Genomic DNA, 19,878 nt, shown 5'->3' on the forward strand with positions numbered 1-19,878 from the left:
AGAAAAGCTTGTAGTTAGTTCAAGGATCGTTGGCCTTTAGGAGTGTTTTCCAGTCCAGTCTGGTGGGGCACCATGCCCTGGCCCCAAAGTCTGCCTTCAGCATTCCCTGGGGACCTTGCTGCTCCATTCCCTTACTGTTCTGCTGCACTCCTCCAGTGCTTTGCCTGGGTGTGGCAGGATCAGATGGGATGCAATTCCCGTACTGTGTCTCTGGTGCTGTCCCCCACAGGGCCATGGGTCAGTGAGGGGCATAATGTCTCTAGTGGGGCTGGCCATGTGGTCCACTCTGTGGACTGGCTGCTCTAATTGGGGTCATCATGAAATGTGGATATGTTTTATGTTGATGTGTAATCCATATTGAAATCTTTGATCTTCATCACTAAGTGTTTCAAGTCCTCCTTGATATTAACAAGCAATGTTGTATCATTTGCATACGGCAGCTCTTAATGAGTTTTCCTGTAATCTTGATGTCATATTTTCCCTCATATAATTCGGCTTTTGGAATTATTTGCTCAAGATGCAGATTGAATAAGTATGATAAAAGGACACAACCCTGACATACACTTTTCCTGATTTTAAACCATCCAGTATCCCCTTGCTCGGCTCTGCCTCTTGGTCTGTGTACAAGTTCTGCAGGAGCACAATGGGATGTTCTGGAATTCCCAATTTTCTCAATGTTATCCATAATTTGTTGCCAGGTGGCTCTGCATATTCAATAAAGCACAAGTAAACATCTTTCTGGTATTCTCTGTGTTCAGCCAAGATACATCTAACATCATCAATGATATCCTTTTATTCTGAACCCAGCCTGAATGTCTGGCAGCAGTTCCTTGTCTGGGTACTGCTGCAACCACTTTTGAGTTATTTTCAGCACAATTTAACTTGTGTGCGACTCAATGATATTGCCTGACCATTTCCATTTGATCCCACAGCTGATGCCCTGGGACTAAGGTGCCATGATTTTACCAGTCTCATCTGCAACTATTCAGTTTCTAAATGATTCAAACCCACTAGTCTCTTTACTGTCCTTCATATAAATGTTTGTTTTACTTCAACTACAGACATCTTCATTCATACTGTTTTCAAACATTTCCCTTTACTAATGTGGAATGCCTTACACACTACTCTATATTTTCTAGGCCTGCCAAATCCTTCAAAGCAACTCAAATTCTGCTTCATGGAGAAAAACGTCTCATCTACTCTAAATCTCATTGCTTAAACTCCTATTATGTTTCCTGCTGGTTAGGTAGTATATTTACTGAATGTATCATTCATGAATTACCCTTCAAAATTAAAAATGAAAACCTAGGTCAACTTTATTGAGATAAAATTTGTGTGTAGTAAAATGAAAAAAAAAAATCTGCTCTAATGAGCTTTGACAAACATATACTGCTATGTAACTAGAACTATTTCTATCCACCCAGTGGTTCCCTGTGGCCTTTTCTGGTCCATTTCCTTCACTCCAGGCAGCCACTGAGCTGATTCCCATCCCTATCATTTGGTTTTCACAGTTCTCAAATATCACGTAAATGGTATCATACAGTATGTACTTGTGTCTGCTGCTTTCATTCAACTGAATGTTGTACAGTTCGTTCCTGTTGTCGCATACGTCAGTACTGTCGGTTGTTCCTTTTGTTGCTGAGCAGCATCCTAGGCTAAGGATATACCACAGTTCGCTTGGTGATGGTCATCTGGGTTCTTCCTCAACGTTTGACCAAGTCTCTTTGTTTTAAAGTCAGGTTTACTCGGGTATCACTTGCATTTATTAAAACTCATCCTTTTAGTACACAGTTCTATGAGTTTTGACAAATGCACACAGTCATAGAGCTAAGGAACTTCCTTTTGACATCTGTTAAATGATCACTTTCATTTCTATTTTTCTTTGAACACATAGTTGTTTCCATAACCCGACTTGTAGGTTTGTGTATCTTCCGATTCTTCATGGTTCCTTTCACCACAGGGTTTAATAAACATGGTTCGGCAGTTTGTCTTGCACTCAGACCATACTCAGGTAAGTGGAACAGAATAAGAGGAAAGGAAAAGTGGTACACTTTTCAAAGTAGTATTCCCCATGGAGTTTATTCACCTCACGGCTTTGATGACATTATGGAGACCTTTGCTCACTGCCTCTCCTTTGAGGAATGTCCTCAGGATGAGTAAGGCATAAATCCTGGTGGGAGGCTTGCTACGGGTGGGAACTGACTTGGCAGCCATGGGTTTCACACTGTAACCTCTTCCTCCACATAGGCAGAGTTACTTTAATTAGCAGCTGCATTTCCTTGCAGGGAGGCAGTGAATGCTTCTCTTTGGATTTGCCTTTTAGACAATTAATCAATCCATCGGTCAGCGAGGAACATAGAAAAGCTAATTAGATTACACTGATTTAAAAAGTCAACCAAAATGTGCTTGAATTATCCTATTTGGTACTTGTTAAAATTTCTAAAGAATTATCTTTATGAGGAGCTATCAGAGACACACACACGTATGTATGTATATCTGATCATCAATTCAAGTTCATCTTTGGGATAGATTTAGTCTTCATTCTGTTTTTCCAGTAGGCTAGTTAGTGATTATTAAGGCACGCTAATGCAGTTTTCCTTATTATTTTTGAGTTTATAAAATCTAGTTAATCTAAATGTCTTTATTATATTATACATTATTATATAATGTTATACATTATATGATATTAAGTAACAAATATACATTATATGATGTTAAGTTACACAAACATACATAAAAAGTGTGCATCTATGTGGCATCTAAAAATATTGGTCACAAATATTGACTGTTTCAGGGAAAATTGTCAGAAAAACAATGGAAAATAGACAGTTTGGACAATATGGCTGCACATATTTTGTCATTACAAACATACTTAGTTTTTACTATGTATTCCCAGAGGAAAGGAAAGTCATTTTCTCCCTTTCTCCAGTAGACCTATGTTCTTAGCCTTAAGGTAGCCTTAAATTGCTGACATGTTAAAGGAAGTAGCATAAGCTATAGATTTAGATACATATTTGAAATATCTAGTACAGGCAAGTAAATAGAGATCAAAGTTGATTATTGGCTAACAGGGGTGGCAAGGAGGGAGCAAGGACAGAAGACAAAACACTTAGAGGACAGTGGGCTTCCGCTAAGAATAAAAGACAAATTGAGAAATAGTTAATGGGCTAATAGTTGAACAATATGAGCAAACTTGTCACTGAACTGTACATATGAAGACTGTACAAATGACAAGTGTTTTACTACCCCAATAAAATAAACAAAATAAAAAACAGGCATTTCTCAAGGAAAGAGGGAATGTTGGGCACAGGAGGATGTGGAATGTGAGGCTGGCTGTCCCCATGAATTACCATGAGACCAGGAAAACGGGATTGCCCAGGAAACCAGAAGAACTGGATGCTGCCTGGCTATTACTACTGACCATTTTGATCAAAGAGTCTATAGAAGAATCCCAATCAAAAGGGGAATATGGAGAACAAAATTTCAAGTCTCATGGACTCAAAAATTTCTGGAACTATGGTGGGTGATGGCTGGCTGAAACTATTGCCCTGAGATAATATTTAAATCTTAAACCAAAAATATCCCCTGCCTACTTAGAGCCAAATAGCAGCACAAGTTAACTAGTAAGGAGGTGTATCTTGCACATTACATCCTTTTAGGAACAATCTAGTGGAATCAAATTGAGAAGAGCAACTTGAAAGGATAGGAACCGTAGGTGGAGCTAGTTTATGTTAATGGGGGAGGAACAGCTCTGAAGAGGAGGTACACAATTCAGAGAATGTAATTAATGTCACTAAATCATACATGTCGAAAATATGGGATTCCTGGTGGTGCAGTGGTTAAAGCACTCACTTGTTAATGGAACGGTCGATGGTTTAAAACTACCAGTGGCTCTCTGGCAGAAAAATGTGGCAGTCTGCTTTTCTTTTTAAAAAAATCATTTTATTGTGGGCTCGTACAGCTCTTATCAATTCATACATAAATCCATTGTGTCACGCACATTTGTACACATGTTCTCATCATAATTTTCAAAACATATTCTTTCAACTTGAGTCCTTGGTATCAGCTCCTCATTTTCCCTCCCTCCCTCAGGCAGCCTGCTTTCTTCATAAAGACTTACAGCCCTGGAAACTCCATGGAGCAGCTGTGCTCTGCCCCTTATGGGTGCATCATCTCAACAGTAATAGGTAGAAAACTATTGAATTAGTGACTGCTTTGTGGTATGTTCTCAACAAAAACAAAATAAATAAGATTTAAGGGAGGGGTAAAAAACAAAAACATTTTCATGATAAAATTAAGACTGATTTTGAGTATAGATGAAAGAGAATCAATGGAAAGAATCAATACAGTACTGAGAATAAGTATCCTGTCTTCTCCAAGTAGGCATTTATGGAACTTATTGAATATCCATAAATACAAATTTATGGAAACATGAACAATGTTTCCTTTGGCAGAAACAAATGGGAATTTTTTTGACTTTCACCATTGTGGTCCTGGCTGCAAGGGATTTCATTAGGTTGATGTTCAAACCATTTCAATGAGAACTTTTAATCAATAGCATCACTGTAACAGTTGAATTTAATGAATATAAATTATGGTAGGCAAAATTCTAACAAGCTCCCAGGCCTATACAACTCATATAATACCCTCCCCTTGAGTGCTAGCAGAATCTGTGACTACAATGAGTTATCACTCCCATGATTGATGATCAGTCCATTGACTCTGAGTTAACCAAAAAGGGAATTTACCAAATGAACTTAAAAGCTTTCCTGCAAGAAGAGATTTGAAGCACAGGAAGGTATATGGAGGAGACAACATGTCAAGTAACTTCGAGTGGTTTTTCAAAGCTTACAGCAGCCCCTAGCTGACTGCCAGTAAGAGAACGAGGTCTCAGTCCTATAATCTCAAAAACAAAACAACCAACCAACCAAACCAGACTCACTGCTACTGAGTCGATTCCAGCTCATAGAAACCCTACGAGATAGGGTAGAACTGCCCCGTGGGTTTCTAAGACTGCAACTCTTGACAGGGTACAAGCCTTGTCTTTCTCCTAGTAGTGGCTAGTGGTTTCAAACTGCTGGTCTTTAGGTTAGCCATTCAACGTGTAACCACCACACATCACCACCAAGGCTCCTAGAGAACCTATAGGACAGGGTAAAACTGCTCCATTCAGTTTCCAAGACTGTACATTTTTATGGACACAAGGCAGCTTGCATTTTGTGAGCCTGCTGTATAAGACCTCTCTAGAGTATTGAAAAGAAAGGATGTTACTTTGAGGACCGAGGTGCACCTGATACAAGTCATGGTATTTCCATTGCCTCATATGCATGTAAAAGTTGGACATGGAATAAAGAAGACTAAAGAAGAAATGGCGCATTTGAATTGTAGTGTCAGAAGAGAAGACTACTGAAAGTACCATGGACTGCTAAAAGGACAACAAATCTGTCTGGGAAGAAATACAGCCAGAGTATTCTTTAGAGGCAAGGATAGCAAGATCTCATCCTATATACTTTGGACATGTTTTCAGGAGAGACCAGTCCCTGAAGAAGGGGATCATGCTTGGTCAAGTGGAGGGTCAGTGACAGAGGAGGCCCTTGATGAGATAGATTGGCACAGTGGCTGCAGCAAAGGGCACAGGCATAGGAACAATTGTGAGGATGGTCTAAGACTGTGCAGTGTTCCTTCTATTGTACAAAGGATTGTTATGGGTTGGAACTGATTCTTTGGCACCTTACAACAGTAACTACAACATTATGTGATATAGTGTGCTGGCAAATTGATTCTGACTTAGCAGCCCGCTATGACAGAGTAGAACTGCCCCAGAGGGCTATCTAGGCTGTAATCTTTATACTCAGTTATATTACCTTGATATCACGAACATCATATGCTATCCTGTGGTCGGTGACCCTATTCTGGGTGAAATTATATGTCCGTATTCTCTCTGATTGGGCTCTGGTTCCCACCTGTGTTATAACAAAAAACAATTTATATTTTAACTTAATTGCCTTGATTGCAATGGAAAAAGTATTTGCAGTGGACACCTAACATATTTCCCCAAAGACACATATATGTGTATGTACATACATATATGTTTTTAAACAAAGCAGAACTTAACATTTAAAACTATACATTTGTAAAGTGTAGCTACAAATAAGAACCAATTTGCTCTTTGCTAGGTTCAACTTCTTGTCCCAAATTAATCATCTTTTCATGCCAGTCAACTCCTCTTGGCTTCAGTCCATCTGTGGTAGTCACCTAATCTGGTGTCAATTTAAGGATGAACAGTGTAGGGGTGGAGTCTAGGCTGTCAATCTGGAGACAGCCAATGAAACTTATGCGTGGGCATGGCTTTCGGAGAATTCTGGGAAATCTAGTACTTCCTCCTTGAATGCAGAAGACACCTCTCTCTCTCTGCTACTCCCTGGGAGACATTGCAGAAGACAAGCCACATGGACGCAACCAGACCTCGGAAGCTGGAGAAGCCACAGAGAGACCCTTGCCAGCATTGAGATGCTTACAATGCCACTGGACCCAGAGACTTTCTACCCACTGGCTGATCGTCCTGCATTTGGCTTCATTGCATGTGCTTCGTGAGTCTGAAGAGGACTTTATAGAATGGTATTGGACATATGGGCTAATATCAGACTTATGGCCTTGGACTGGACTGGGTTGGGATGTTTTCTCAATGTTCAATTGCTCTTGTATATAAACCTCTCCCTTATATACATATGTGTGTGTCCATGGCTTTGTTTCTCTAGTCTACCCAGACTAACACAGCATTCTTCCATATGCTTTCGTTCACACAAGCAAGAAACATTCACATTCAACAATTTAACAAGCATTTCCTGGGAGTTTACTATGTGCCATACTCTGATAAAAATGGGGAGAAATCACCTTTGATTCATCCCATTTTCTAACTTCCCACTTCTGATCAGATTAAAGGATCTGGTCTTTCTGAAATTATATGAATTTCTCAAATGCTGCTTAACAGCCCAGAGTCCGTTAACTCTGCTAAGGAGCCCTAGTCGTGAGCTATGTTAAGCATTGGACTGCTAACCTAAATTTTACCAGTTCAAACCCACTAGTGACTCGAGGGAGAAAGATGAGGCTATCTTCTCCCATACAGACTTACTGCCTCAGAAACTCTATGGAACCGTTCTCTTCTGCCCTGTGGGGTCACTATGAGTCAGATTGATTGGACGGCAGTGGGTTTGGTTTTACTTTGGTTAACTGCTAAAACACCATCTCAAAGAATACCCATCCCTAACAATCTTTTACCTTCCCCGTCTTTCCTGGTCCAAACTGAGAAAATGCTATCTTCCTTCTTTGAAACCCCTTGCACTTGGAATCTTCCTCACACCACACATAATTTCCGGTTTCCCCTAAGCTACTTATATTCATTGTAGTCATCTCCCCCTAACTTCCTAGTGTACACACACACACAACACACACACACATCTTCTGTCATCTGCTTTCACTTTTTAAATGAATAAGACATTAAATTAAGTACCCACAACTCATATACTTAACTTCTAAAGCAAACATTATGAAACCAAATTCCTAAATGTAAGGGATCATCAAGGGAAATTTAAGAAAAATTACATAGTCCTAAACCTGACCCCAGAGATACTAAGGTTATGCATTTTTCAAAAACATTTCCTGGGCCATCTATTTTGACAATCAGTTGGGTGTGCAAATGCCATCCTAATGCATCATATTAATATTTAAGGACAGCCCCCTGTCCCCTTGCCCTCCTGCCAATTTCTATCATCTGTCACCAACCTTTCAGCTAGTAGTTGAGTCCTTAACCATTTGCATCACCTAGTGAAAGAGAAATCTCCCCCGACCCTTGTCCTCAGACTCCACCAGTAGCAATCACTGTAATGTTTCTTCCAGTGCCAATTTATTTTTGATATCATATGAAGCTTGATAATAAAAGCATAGTTTTAAAAATGAAAGCTCTGAAATTTTAATTTCCAAATAATACCCATAATGATAATTTAGGAGCCTGGTGGAGTAGTGGGCTTCACACTGAGCTGCTAACCACAAAGTCAGTGGTTCAAAGCCACCAGTGACTCCTTGGGAGAAGGATGCGGGTGGCTGTCTGCTCCCATACAGATTTAAAGTCTTGGAAATCCACAGAGGCAGTTCTGCGCTCTCCTCTCGAGTCACTGAGTTGGAAGCAACTCAATGACAGCGAGTTTGGTTGTTTGCATTATTATTATTATTCAGAACCAATTTCCTCGTAAGACACTTAAGCTACTGGAAGAAAATAACTGTGAAATAAGTTTCAGTATATACACATCTCATCGATTCATTTGTAAGCGGGCATATCCAAATTTAGCCATAATCTCTCAGTCTTCAGGCATGAGGGGCTTCAAAAGTTCACTGAGAAACAGGAAGAAATGGAATTTTTCTACAAACGTTTTGAAGCTGCCTCATATGTAGGCTATTCCTATTTACAAATGAGCATATTCCTTTACGTTCAAATACTACATGTCGACACCTCATGATGACTGTGCATAGTTACTACATCACTACACGAAATTCACCTTACCTGCAATTTCCTAGCACTTTGTTGTTGACACTTCTTTTTCTCAATCATCTGCTGGTAGAGTTTAGCTCTCAGCACTCGAAGGGCTATTTCTTTATTTTTTATCTGTGATCGTTCCTGTTGGCATTCTACTGCTAGCCCTGAAAAACAGTATTGAACAGAGGTCAACTGTGTCTAGACCCCAGAGGCCAAATGAATATAGATCTGAGGGGCACACTAAAGGGAAAAGGTAAACCAGGCAAAGATTACAAAGGCAAAGGATGTGTTTGATTTAGCACACTGGGAAGCCCTGTGTGGGGAGTGATGGTGCTATCGGGTGGTTGTGAAGACCGAAGTCCTCCCCACCTGTGAAGATGCAGGCAGCCTCACAGCAGATGCTCCGGTGACTTCCACCCCCAGCCTTGGCCCCGCCACCTGCCAGTGCCTTCAGTGGCTTCCAGTTGCCTCACTCCCCACAAAGCAAACTGCTGGCTCCCCAGGCCCTGTTTCTCCCTTCTCGGTCCCACTCCACAATTCTCCGTTTTCCTTTTAAGTCAGGGATACACACACAGTGAAAGTTTTACAAAGGACTTCATATAAACAAGACCAATGGAAAGGGACTACTCAAAACCTTAAAAAGGAAGTGTTTAGAGTGAGTGTGTTTCTCAGCAGTTGAAGTTCTCAGTTCAGCTAATCAAACACAGCTAGCCACATTCATTTTGACTGGTCAACTTCTGGGTTTGAGGGGCTTGGTTCAACTTCTAGTCAGTTCCTAGCTCAAAGTTAGCCCCAAATAGTGACCCTTAAGCCTTCAGGCTGTACGGTTCTTACCTGAAGTCCACGTCCAATCCTGCTCTTAGGGAAATGAGATCAAAAAGACACTTTTCTTGCTGAAATCTGACCCCTCTACCCCTAAATTTTGTCAGCTTAAGCCAGCTGCATTGATAAAGTTCTCCAAAACTATGTTTCCTCCTTACCTAGATAAGATACATCTTAGAACCTCTGTATGTGAATTTGAGCACCTAAGAATTCTGTGTAAACTTACATTTTAACTAAGGTGACCAGATTTTAACATTGGTAAAGCAGGACACCATTGGTAAAACTCATATCTTGGCGAAATAGCCACATGGCAGCCGAAAACCATATACCCTAGCTTGTTGTGCATTCTTTCCAAAAATTGGGACGTTTTAAAAACGCCGCGGGATGCGGGGGAAAAATTGTTAAAAATAGGGACTGTCCCGCCAAAAGCGGGACATCTGGTCACCTTAATTTTAACGGCCTTACTGCAGTGCCATGGTTAGGGTGGGGGTTACTTGCCTCTACCTTCCATGCATTTGTCTGCAGATCTCTTGGCTCATCACCCAAAAGAGTGAAAATTTCCATTTCAAGATGGCTAGACATTCCTGAGGTGCCCTGGTGGTATAGTGAATTATGGGTTAGGCAGCTAATGGCAAGGTCAACAGTTCGAAATTACCAGCCACTCCACAGGAGAAGGATGAGGCTTTCTTCTCCTGTAAAGATTTACAGTCTCAGAAACCCATAGGGGCAGTTCTATTATGTCCTATAGGGTCACCATGAGTCGACATGGACTAGATGGCAGTGAGAGGCTTTCATGAACTTTCCTATAAATTCCTCTTCTCGTCAGCTGACCCTACTGATTTTTGCCAAGACACCTGCTACTATTCATATCTACTGGCTCAGATCAGAATGTTTAGCTCAGTTTCTTAGCAGCTCAGTAATTCCTGAGAGAATCACTTGATTACTTAAATAATTTGGTTCCAGGTAATTTTGGAAATAAAAGTTATTTTTTTAATAAGTAGGCAAGTTATTGGTGCATAGGATAGTTTTATAATCCTTTAACATGTTTTGAAATATTTTGCCCCAGCTATTAAAATTTAAATTACCTCTGATCCCATTTTTTCCCTCATTTTTCTCTTTAATTCATTTTAAGATAACAATATCCAACAATACAGATCTTTGTTGAATGACCTTAAAACCAAACCATTTGTAAATTGATTAAATTATGGGAGGCTACAGAATATATAACCATATTTGGGAGGAGCCTGGTGGTGTAGTGGGTTACAAGTTTAGCCACTTCATGGAGAAAGATGAGCTTTTCTACTCCTGCAAATATTTACAGTCTTTGAAACCCACAGGAGCAGTTCTAATTTGTCTTATGGTATCTCTATGAATTGAAATTAACTCAATGGTAGTGAATGAGTAATGATGTTTTACAAATACATGTGAAAGATAATAATCTGAATGAATATACCAAACATAAATAATAGTTACTGGGTATTGAGATAGTTAGTTTATTGTGCCAGCCTGGCCGATAAATACATGTGGGATTAATTTAAGGGCGAAGAGATAAATGGCTTGGCGAGCCTTGCCTTTCTTGTCTCTCGCTTTTTGATCATCGGACCAGTGTGGGGCTGCCTTGCTTGTTCTGTGCCTCCATTTGCAAGCTACACTACCTATGGGACACATAACCTGTGGACTGTGTCGCTGTAATTTGAGGTCCCTTTAAGACCTGGGCTTCGCCACACAATTGGAATTTACATCTCTTGAGCTGGGGACTGACTATTGGTGATCTGGCTGACCGTTGGTGACCTGCCTTGCTGTTTGCTGCCTGTGCTGGGAGAATCTGAATCTCTCTACAGAAGACTACCTGGCGGCCCTCAAGACTTAAAGGACTGCCAGTGTCTCACAACTCTCTCACGGGAGTGAGTTGCACTGAGTCATTTGTACTGCTTTCTTATTTAACTGTTCATTTCTTGTATTATATATCTATCTATCTGTATATAATTTAACTGTTCATTTCTTGTGTTATATATCTATCTTTATAAATATACATATCAAATTATAAGCGATCTGGTTTTGTCTCTCTAGAGAACCCTGTCTAACACAAGTATGGTTACACATGTTTTATATTCCTTTGCTCATGTACAATGGGGCCTCAAATAGTTCATGGAAAAATCTGTGTGTGCATCCTAATGTTTTATAGTTCCTTATTGAATAAAAAAACGAATAAAACTTAAAAGAAACTGTAAAATTATCCTGTTGTTGTGTATAGGCTGTTTCAACTTTTGCAACTAAAATGTGCAAAGCATTAATAATCAACTAAAATTAATTTAAAATTTAAAAGTGACATCTGATTGCAAGTTGATCTCTTTCTTTTGAAAATCGCACTAAAACAGTAAGAAAAAAACAAGCAAAATACAAACTCTATCTGAAGGACTCTAGATGACACATGGAACTCTCAGACACAAGCTAGGGCAGAAAGTAGATGAAGAATGGGGTTATGAATTGAATTGGGTGCTCCATTCCCCCCCTCCCACATGCATTGAATTCCTGCCTAGCCCTTGTATCTATGAGTACGCTCTTATTTGGAAATAGCTTTTCTTTGTTATGATAATGAGGTTGTAACCAGTGTAAGGTGGATCCTAAACATTCTAAACCTAATCACTTGTGAGTAATCAAATCACCAGAATAGACACAGGAGAAAGGCGACATATGCGTCTTCTCTGTGTAGCTGTGTTTGTCTTCAGATCTGTGCATCTCCAAGCCCAAGAACTCTAAGGCTACTAGATGCTGAAATAGACCGCCTCATAGTTATGCCCCAAATTCAGACTTCTAGCCTCTGGAACTTTGTGAAAATAGCTCCTTTTCTTAAGAGCCATCTCCTGGGGGTATTTCTGTGTCAGCAGCATGAAGACAGGGACCTTCAATCAGCAACTTTAGTGATTGTCTTCCAAATGTAAGATGTGAACAGAAAAAGATGAGTGTAAAATCAAAGGGGCAGGCTCACCTGTGGGGAGATGGACAAGCCGGACAGCACTATCGGTAGTATTAACGTGCTGCCCTCCAGCTCCTTTGGCTCGAAAGGTATCCACTCGCAAATCCTTGGAGTCTACTTGCACATCTACCTAAAGCAAGAGGTAGAGTAGAAGTAATGCTACACTCAGCGAACGCGTTAATACTACATTTATTCCAAGGTTTTCAAATAAACTGTTTTACAATTTTGTGTTAAAGTAAGTCTTGGCTAATAGACTAAGGAGAAATAACTTACACTAAAGAAGGAAACACTAATTCCCTATTCTAATGGCATTCTATTTTGTAACACTGACTTAGGGTGCTCTGAGATCACTAGGTTACAAAATCTTTCAAAATTTCCATAGAACATACCAAGAAAAAGAAAGAAAAGTATCTCTGTGTGTGTATGGCCAAATAAAAAGTTATAAAATGCACAGTCTTTAAACTCATCTCACTGCTAGCTAGTCAATTCTGATTAATAGCAACCCTACAGGACTAAGTAGAACTGTCTCTGGGTTTCTAAGATTCTAACTCTTTATGGCAGTAGAAAGCCTTGTCTTTTTCTCTTTTCTTTTAAAAAAATCATTTTATTGAAATCTCTTACAGATATTTAACAATCCATAATTCAGTTAGATCAAGCATGATTGCTGCCACCATCAGTTTCAAAGCTTCTTTCTTCTTGAACTCTTTGATATTAGAACCCCTTTATCCCCTCCCTTCCCTCCACTATTATTATTATTATTTTGTGGTATCTTACACCATGCAATGTTATCTGTTCACTTACAATTCTGTTATTCGTTTTCCTCAGTGGGGTTATACAGTCATCATTGCTATCGGTTCTCTTTTTCCTGAGTACTTCCTGCTGGTTTCAAATGCTGCTTTTTAGGGGAGGACTAACAGTCTGTTCCCTATAAACCACTTATATGTATGATTGACAGACATTGTGATTTTTCTCTTTGAAAAGTACACACTACTAACAGGGTCAAAGTTAGAATCTAAAGTATCAGTTGGTAGTTCTTTAAATCTTCCTTGATACAGTAATTGTGCCAGAAAACAAAATTATTTGGTGAAAAGGTTATAAAATACAGTTTTGATCCAAATATGCCAGTATTAGCCAGTCTAAAATTTTACTAAGCACTAAAGACATGAAGAACAATTTCTGGTTTTTCCTCTTCTCCTTTCCTCTCTTTCCTATTATTCAAGTATTTCTAGATCGCCAGTATCCTAGGGGGCAGTTGTCACAAGATTATAATAGTGAGGAGAAATCATTTTATTTGGCATATGCATCAAGGAGAAAGAGATGGGAAACGGACCAACACGTTAGCAAGGCCATGTCTGACTGAGTCCCAAGCATAATTTATTTCATGAGGTTACAGTTGATTAAGTAGTGAGTGAGCAAGTATGTGGAGAGCAAATGCCATATTCTCCCAAATGTGACAGAAATTTCCCATTTGAACCTTTAAAGTGGGATCAGTAATCATGACAATAACAGATTTTCCTGGATGTGAAAGGTTTTTTTGCACCATGCCTGCTCAGATGGGCCAGTTGTCAATTTTCAGTGCCTCCTGGTAAGGTTACCTCGTCTGGTTGAGGAAGGACAATAACTGACATCGTTCCTGTGTGGATGCGCTGCATCCTTGATGAGAGGCCAACCTCAGGAATCCGCTGCACTCGGTGAATCCCACCTTCATACTTCAAATGCTTGTAGACATTGTCACCAGAAATTCGGGCAGCTGCATGATGTAGGCCACCTAAGGATATTTAAGAACCCAAGTCTTAATGGATTCCACTTTGAAAGGGATCATGATCCTACATACAATTCATTTAAGACCTATGTATGTACAGAACCTAAGATGTACGCTTGTAATCCAGGGGTATTATATAACTATCTATATGGAGAGAGAGAATGATCTGTCTACATTGAACTACCCTCTTCAGTCTTAGGATAATAGGGTGACATATATAAGAGAACTCACTCCCTGCCGTCAATTCTGACTCACAGCGACCCTAGAAAAGACAAAGACCTGGCCCTGTGTGCTTCTAAGGCTGTAAATCTTTTCAGGAGCAGAAAGTCTCATCTTTCTCCCATGGGGCAGCAGGTGGTTTTGAACAGCTTCCCTTGTGGTTAACAGCCCAATGCACAACACAATGTCACCAAGGATCCTTAGAGAATACTCAGTAACATAATAATTTGATAATGTTGAATAATTCTGAATATCATCCCAAGTTCTCAAGAATGTATTAAAATTTAACTTTTTCTTATCTATAGAGTGGGAACGGTATCACACACAATTTCTAAATCTAGGCCCAAATTCCTTACTATGGAGCTGATTTGAACAGTTGACCCTAACCTTACATAAGACAGACAGAGCTGCCCTTTGATGGGAGCAGACAGCTTCATCTTTTTCCTGAGGAGTAGCTAGTGGGTTGAACCACTGACTTGTGGTTAGCAGCTCTGTGTGTAGCACATTATGCCCCACTCCAGTCACAATCTTATCCCTTCTCCAAGAGTAAGCATTATTCTAACGAGCACTTCTTTATTATAATTGTAGTCATAATCTAAATGTACACCCCTAGGTACTACAGTTTAGTCTTACCCATTTAAAAATATTTGACATGTTTTTAAAGTTTCTGTGAATCTACAAGCACATCATCTGCCTCTTTAATTTCCTACACATTATCTGTTGCAGAACGTGAGCTGTTTGGTCTGTAGAACTGCGTACTCTTGGGGCAGTTCTACCTGCTCCTCTGCTGTCTGCCTACTGCAGTGACAGCTGCATACAGAGACTGCATCAGCCTCCGGCTTAAGTGCCCTGGCAAGTCCCGTGCTTCTTTCTCTCGTCCTCTCATCGTGACAGCCTTTGATGCCTCATTGGTTGTGAAATGGTGGGGATCTCGTACTGCCGTTTCTTGCTCCGTAGTTAAAATTCATTTATAAAGACACAATTTCCCTCATCTACTGTTAAGAGCTTGACCTTTAGTTGAAAGGTTAGCAGTTCAAATCCACCCAGAGGTGCTGCAGGGACAGGCCCAGCAATCCAGTTTGGAAAGGTCACGGCCTTAAAAACCCTATAGAGCCATTGTACCCTGCACACCTGGGTCACAATGAGTCCAAATTGGCTCAACAGCAAATAACAGCAGAAACAACAGTGAGAGCGGAGAGGTAGGCTAAATGCTGGATTCTGTCCTTTATCAGTTTAATTCTATATCAATTTGAATATTATATTCAACAATATAATTGAGATTCTTTTAATCTTCTAAAGATGACCCATTTAAAAAAATACCATTATGTTCTCAAGGATTTAAGCATATCTGGAATGTTAAAATCAATTGTAATTACTAAAGCTCAGCTTGTCTTATCTTTGGCCAATGGGAACCTCTTCATAAGATTTTTGACAGGATCCTTGACACTTTCTTTGCTATGGTATAACAAGATAATCCAGGATTATTTTAAAAATTTCTTGCCTCGGCCCTGTACTTAGCCATTTCTTCAAAAAGCCCTCCTTCCTTTAGGAAGTTGGACTTCAAGGCCATAATCTGGTACAGATTGCTCCTTGTTACCGGGTGGTCATAGGCTCTAGTTCTTTTCAGCAGACACAACTAGCAAATACGTTACAAGTTCGAACTTCTGTTGGGAGACAACTCTCCAGGAGTGGCTTGTGTTTGTGCATATCTTGCACTTGACTGTGCTTTGTTTCAGACTCTGGAAAGGTGTTTAGATAGTAAACCGCTTTGGCCAATAGAGACAGTGTGTCCTTCCCTAGCTAAGGGCAGTTTGCTTCTAGCCCCATGAGAGCATCTCTCTAGAGCAATAGACAGGCATGCTTATTCTCACTAAAAAAGATTAGAGATGCCCAAGTCCAGTGTCCCTCTCCTGAACTGTCAGGTGTCCTCTGCCCTCTTCACATGGCCTGTGTGATCTGGGGCGCAGAGAACCCACAAAAATGCTGCCACCTTGGCAACTGCTACTGCCAGAATCCATCCACTGCCCTTTGTCTCTGACCCAGGAAACTGTGATAGGCTAACTTGTTAGCTTGCAAGGATGGCAAAACTTGACTTAGATTCAAGACTACAGAGCTTTTGTTCAAATTCCTCTCTATTACATGTTTATCTCTTCACACACCCCCTTCCCCCTGCCCCGGGATCAAGAGCGCTAGTTCTCAAGGACGTATGATATTACACACGTCTCAAGATAACAATATTCATTTTACTGCCAAATACGAGTGAAAATGTTGACACTTTTTAATATGTCCTCTGCCCCCTTTCCCTCCATGGTTGCAGTGGCTGTTCCCACTGTCACCGAGGCGGCTCTGACTCAGAGCAACCCTCTGCCTGTACATTATCAGAGCACGTGGTTCTTAGAGCCTCTCGTCTGAACCCGCAACCACATACTTAGTGCTCACCATTCTCTCTGTTGATCCTTCTGTAATCATTTTCATTGTCGGAACCTTGTTCTCCAGAAAGGGCTCATGGGAAAAGCATTTCTTGCATGCTGCCAACAGTCTGTGGCCTTTACAGTTTATATCAGTTGTGCTGATTTAGATATATTTTACAATATAATTGATAGGGATGCTTCTACTCCTCTAAAGATGATTACCCCCCTCTTTTAAAAAAATATCATTATAAAATCCTCAAGGGAATCTTTCTTTCCTTGAGTGAACTCCATTTCTTCTGGCACAAAGTGCTGCCCTCAACCAGTGTGATGAAAGTCTGTCTCTGCCCTAGAAGACACAGGCTCTCTTTTCTACATGCTCTATACCAATGTGGACAAGGGAAACCCATTCCCAAATGGGATTATAACCAGCATAGGGGTTAGGATTTACAACACAGATCGGAGCCCCAATTCCATCCATGATATCATGTTACGTGAAAACTGAAGATTGTCTCCATTACCCTTGAGAATGCCTTAGGAAAGTATTTTACTGGAGACGGATATACTGCCTCTTAATAAACCCAACACAAGTGGTCTTCCTATGGCAATAGAACAGATTACTGTTTATCTTCTTGAAAACTAGATACAGAAGTCATGCATCTAGGACACTGATATGAAAAAACTTTAAATATTTACTATTTACTTTCAGTGTGATAAGACAGTCTCATTATGAAAGACATCTAGAACTGGGGCAGTCTGAAGCCAGAGCAAGTTGAGATTTTCCATCTCACACATACCCTTTCACCCCATACTCGCCACCACCCTCCTCTGCATTCCTAAAATTATCTCCGCCCTACCCCTTTACTTCATGTTGAGTATAAATCTTTGAGTTTGCATCAGCTGAGTGGGAGCAGGCAGCAACTTTACTATACATAGTCAGAAGCTCCCTAGGTTCAAATTCATGCTCCATGTCCTCTAGCTGTGTATCCATCGACAAGTTACTTAACTTTTCCGTGCTTTATTTTACTTATTTGTACAAAATAATAATGTAACCAGGGCTGCAGTCCTGCACATCAAAGGGGGGTCCATTCAGATTGCACTGTACTTGTGTGGTCTCAGAAAACTCAACAGGGCCCTGAATTCAGTCAATTCACCCAGCATTGTTGTGAGGAATTTCTGGGTGAAATTCACTTGGAGCATTTAGTACAGTTAGCTGTCCAGTGTTAGCAGTTGTTAGAGGAATCACTGTTAATCATGTTATTCTTTTTTATTTTTAAATCATTTTATTAGAGGCTCATACAACTCTTATCACAATCCATACACACATCAATTGTGTAAAGCGCATTTGTACATTCATTGCCCTCATCATTCTCAAAACATTTCCTCTCCATTTAAACCCCCAACATTAGGTCCTCATTTTTCCCCTTCCTCCCCACTCCCCCCTCCCTCATGAGCCCTTGAGAATTTATAAATTGTTATTTTGTCATATCTTGCCCTGTCCGATGTCTCCCTTCACCCACTTTTCTGTTGTCCGTCCCCCAGGGAGGAGGTCACATATAGCTCCTTGTAATCGGTTCCCTCTTTCCTGCCCACTCTCCCTCTACCCTCCCTGTTTCGCCACTCACACCACTGGTCCTGTAGGGCTCATCCACCCTGGATTCCCTGTATTTTCAGTTCCTATCTGTACCAGTGTACATCCTCTGGTCTAGCCAGACTTGCAAGGTCCAATTCGAGTCATGGTAGTGGGAGCGGGGAGGAAACATTTAGGAACTAGAGGAAAGTTGTATTTTTCATTGTTGTTACTCATGTTATTCTTTTAAGTAATCTTTCCCTGAATTCAAGTGGTGAATCAAACACCCAAACTCACTGTCATCAAAGTGATTCCAACTCATAGAGACCCTGTAAGGCACAGCAGAACTGCTTCCTAGGGTCTCGAAGGTTGTAAATTTTTATAAGAGCAGATAACACATCTTTCTCCAGTTGAATGGCTGGTAGGTTCGAATGAACAACCTTTTGGTTAGCAACCAATGGCTTAGCCCCCTGTACCATCAGGGCACCTTATAAAATTAGAAATCTTCTAGAGGGGACAGATAAATGATATATTTCACAGAATTCCTTTAACTTGGAATATATTTCAATTTATTTCATACCAAGCTTAAGTTTCAGACATTAAATTCCACAAAGATGATTTTGGGATCATTTAGTTTGGACTTTGTATATAACAGTTGATCCTGTCCTTACCTGTACCCATACTTAAGAATGTATAAGATTTTAAAAGTCATTATATACATGAATCTTTGCATGAAAGATTTTTTCCGTTGGAGTTTAAGGAATGAGATTGTACTCATTAAGAACAAGCAAAAGGAGCTCTGGTGGTGCTTTGGACTGCAAGGTTAGGAGTTCAAACCGGCCAATGCTGAGTGGGAGAAAGATAGGCTGTGTGTTTCTGTAAATATTTACTTCATGTTTGCTTTGGCAGCACATATACTAAAACTGGAACGATATAGGGAAGATTAGCATTGCCCCTGTGCAAGGATGACATGCAAATTTGCGAAGCGTTCCATATTTTTTTTTGAACTAATTACAGGCTTTTCTTTTTTTTTTTTGTCATTGGTTTTATGTTATTGTTGGTTTGTTTTGCTCTGTCTTGTTTTTTGTGCATGTTATTATCTCTGCAGGACTATCTAGATAAGATAGGCGAGATAAACAATCTGGAGGAGAAAACAATAGGACCTACATTTCTGGAGGGGGGAGGGGGAGGGTAAGGGGAGATAGGGAGGCAGGGGAGGGGAAAGGAAGTGGGTTTAACAAACCCAGGGACAAGGGAACAACAAGTGATCCAAAATCGATGGTGAGGAGGGTGTAGGAGGCCTGGTAAGGCTTGACCAAGGGCAATGTAACTGAAAGGAATTACTGAAACTCAAATGAACACTGAGCATGAAAATGGGATGAGAGGAAAGTAAAAGGAAATAAGAGGAAAGAACTAGGAGGCACAGGGCATTTATAGAGGTCTAAATACAGGCATGTACATATGTAAATATATTTATATATGATGATGGGGAAATAGATCTATGTGCATATTATTTATAGGTTTAGTATTAAGATTACAGATGGACATTGGGCCTATACTCAAGTACTCCCTCAATGCTAGAACACTTGT

General features: G+C 40.2%; 1 protein-coding gene and 1 non-coding gene across 9 annotated transcripts in view; one reads left to right on the forward strand and one right to left on the reverse strand.

The window, feature by feature from the left end:
* The window catches only part of MTRF1 (mitochondrial translation release factor 1), a 36,414-nt gene that overhangs the window by 2,840 nt on the left and 13,696 nt on the right, over window positions 1–19,878 (reverse strand). For 7 of the 8 annotated variants that reach the window (XM_045287188.1, XM_045287184.1, XM_045287181.1 and 4 more), the window contains 4 exons: window positions 13,925–14,097; window positions 12,342–12,459; window positions 8,558–8,694; window positions 5,865–5,963 (listed from right to left, as the gene is read on the reverse strand). In XM_045287188.1, coding sequence (XP_045143123.1) covers window positions 5,865–5,963; window positions 8,558–8,694; window positions 12,342–12,459; window positions 13,925–14,097 — 527 coding nt within the window. The remainder of the gene's footprint in view (window positions 1–5,864; window positions 5,964–8,557; window positions 8,695–12,341; window positions 12,460–13,924; window positions 14,098–19,878) is intronic. The other variant, XM_045287187.1, reaches the window with a different exon arrangement.
* Window positions 19,186–19,288, forward strand: LOC115868531. The gene has a single exon (XR_004045653.1). It is a non-coding gene; the product is annotated as a U6 spliceosomal RNA (small nuclear RNA).

The sequence above is a fragment of the Echinops telfairi genome, unplaced genomic scaffold (genome assembly GCF_000313985.2).
Source record: "Echinops telfairi isolate 266 unplaced genomic scaffold, ASM31398v2 ScPeMD7_11;HRSCAF=52, whole genome shotgun sequence".
Taxonomy (NCBI): Eukaryota; Metazoa; Chordata; class Mammalia; order Afrosoricida; family Tenrecidae; genus Echinops; species Echinops telfairi.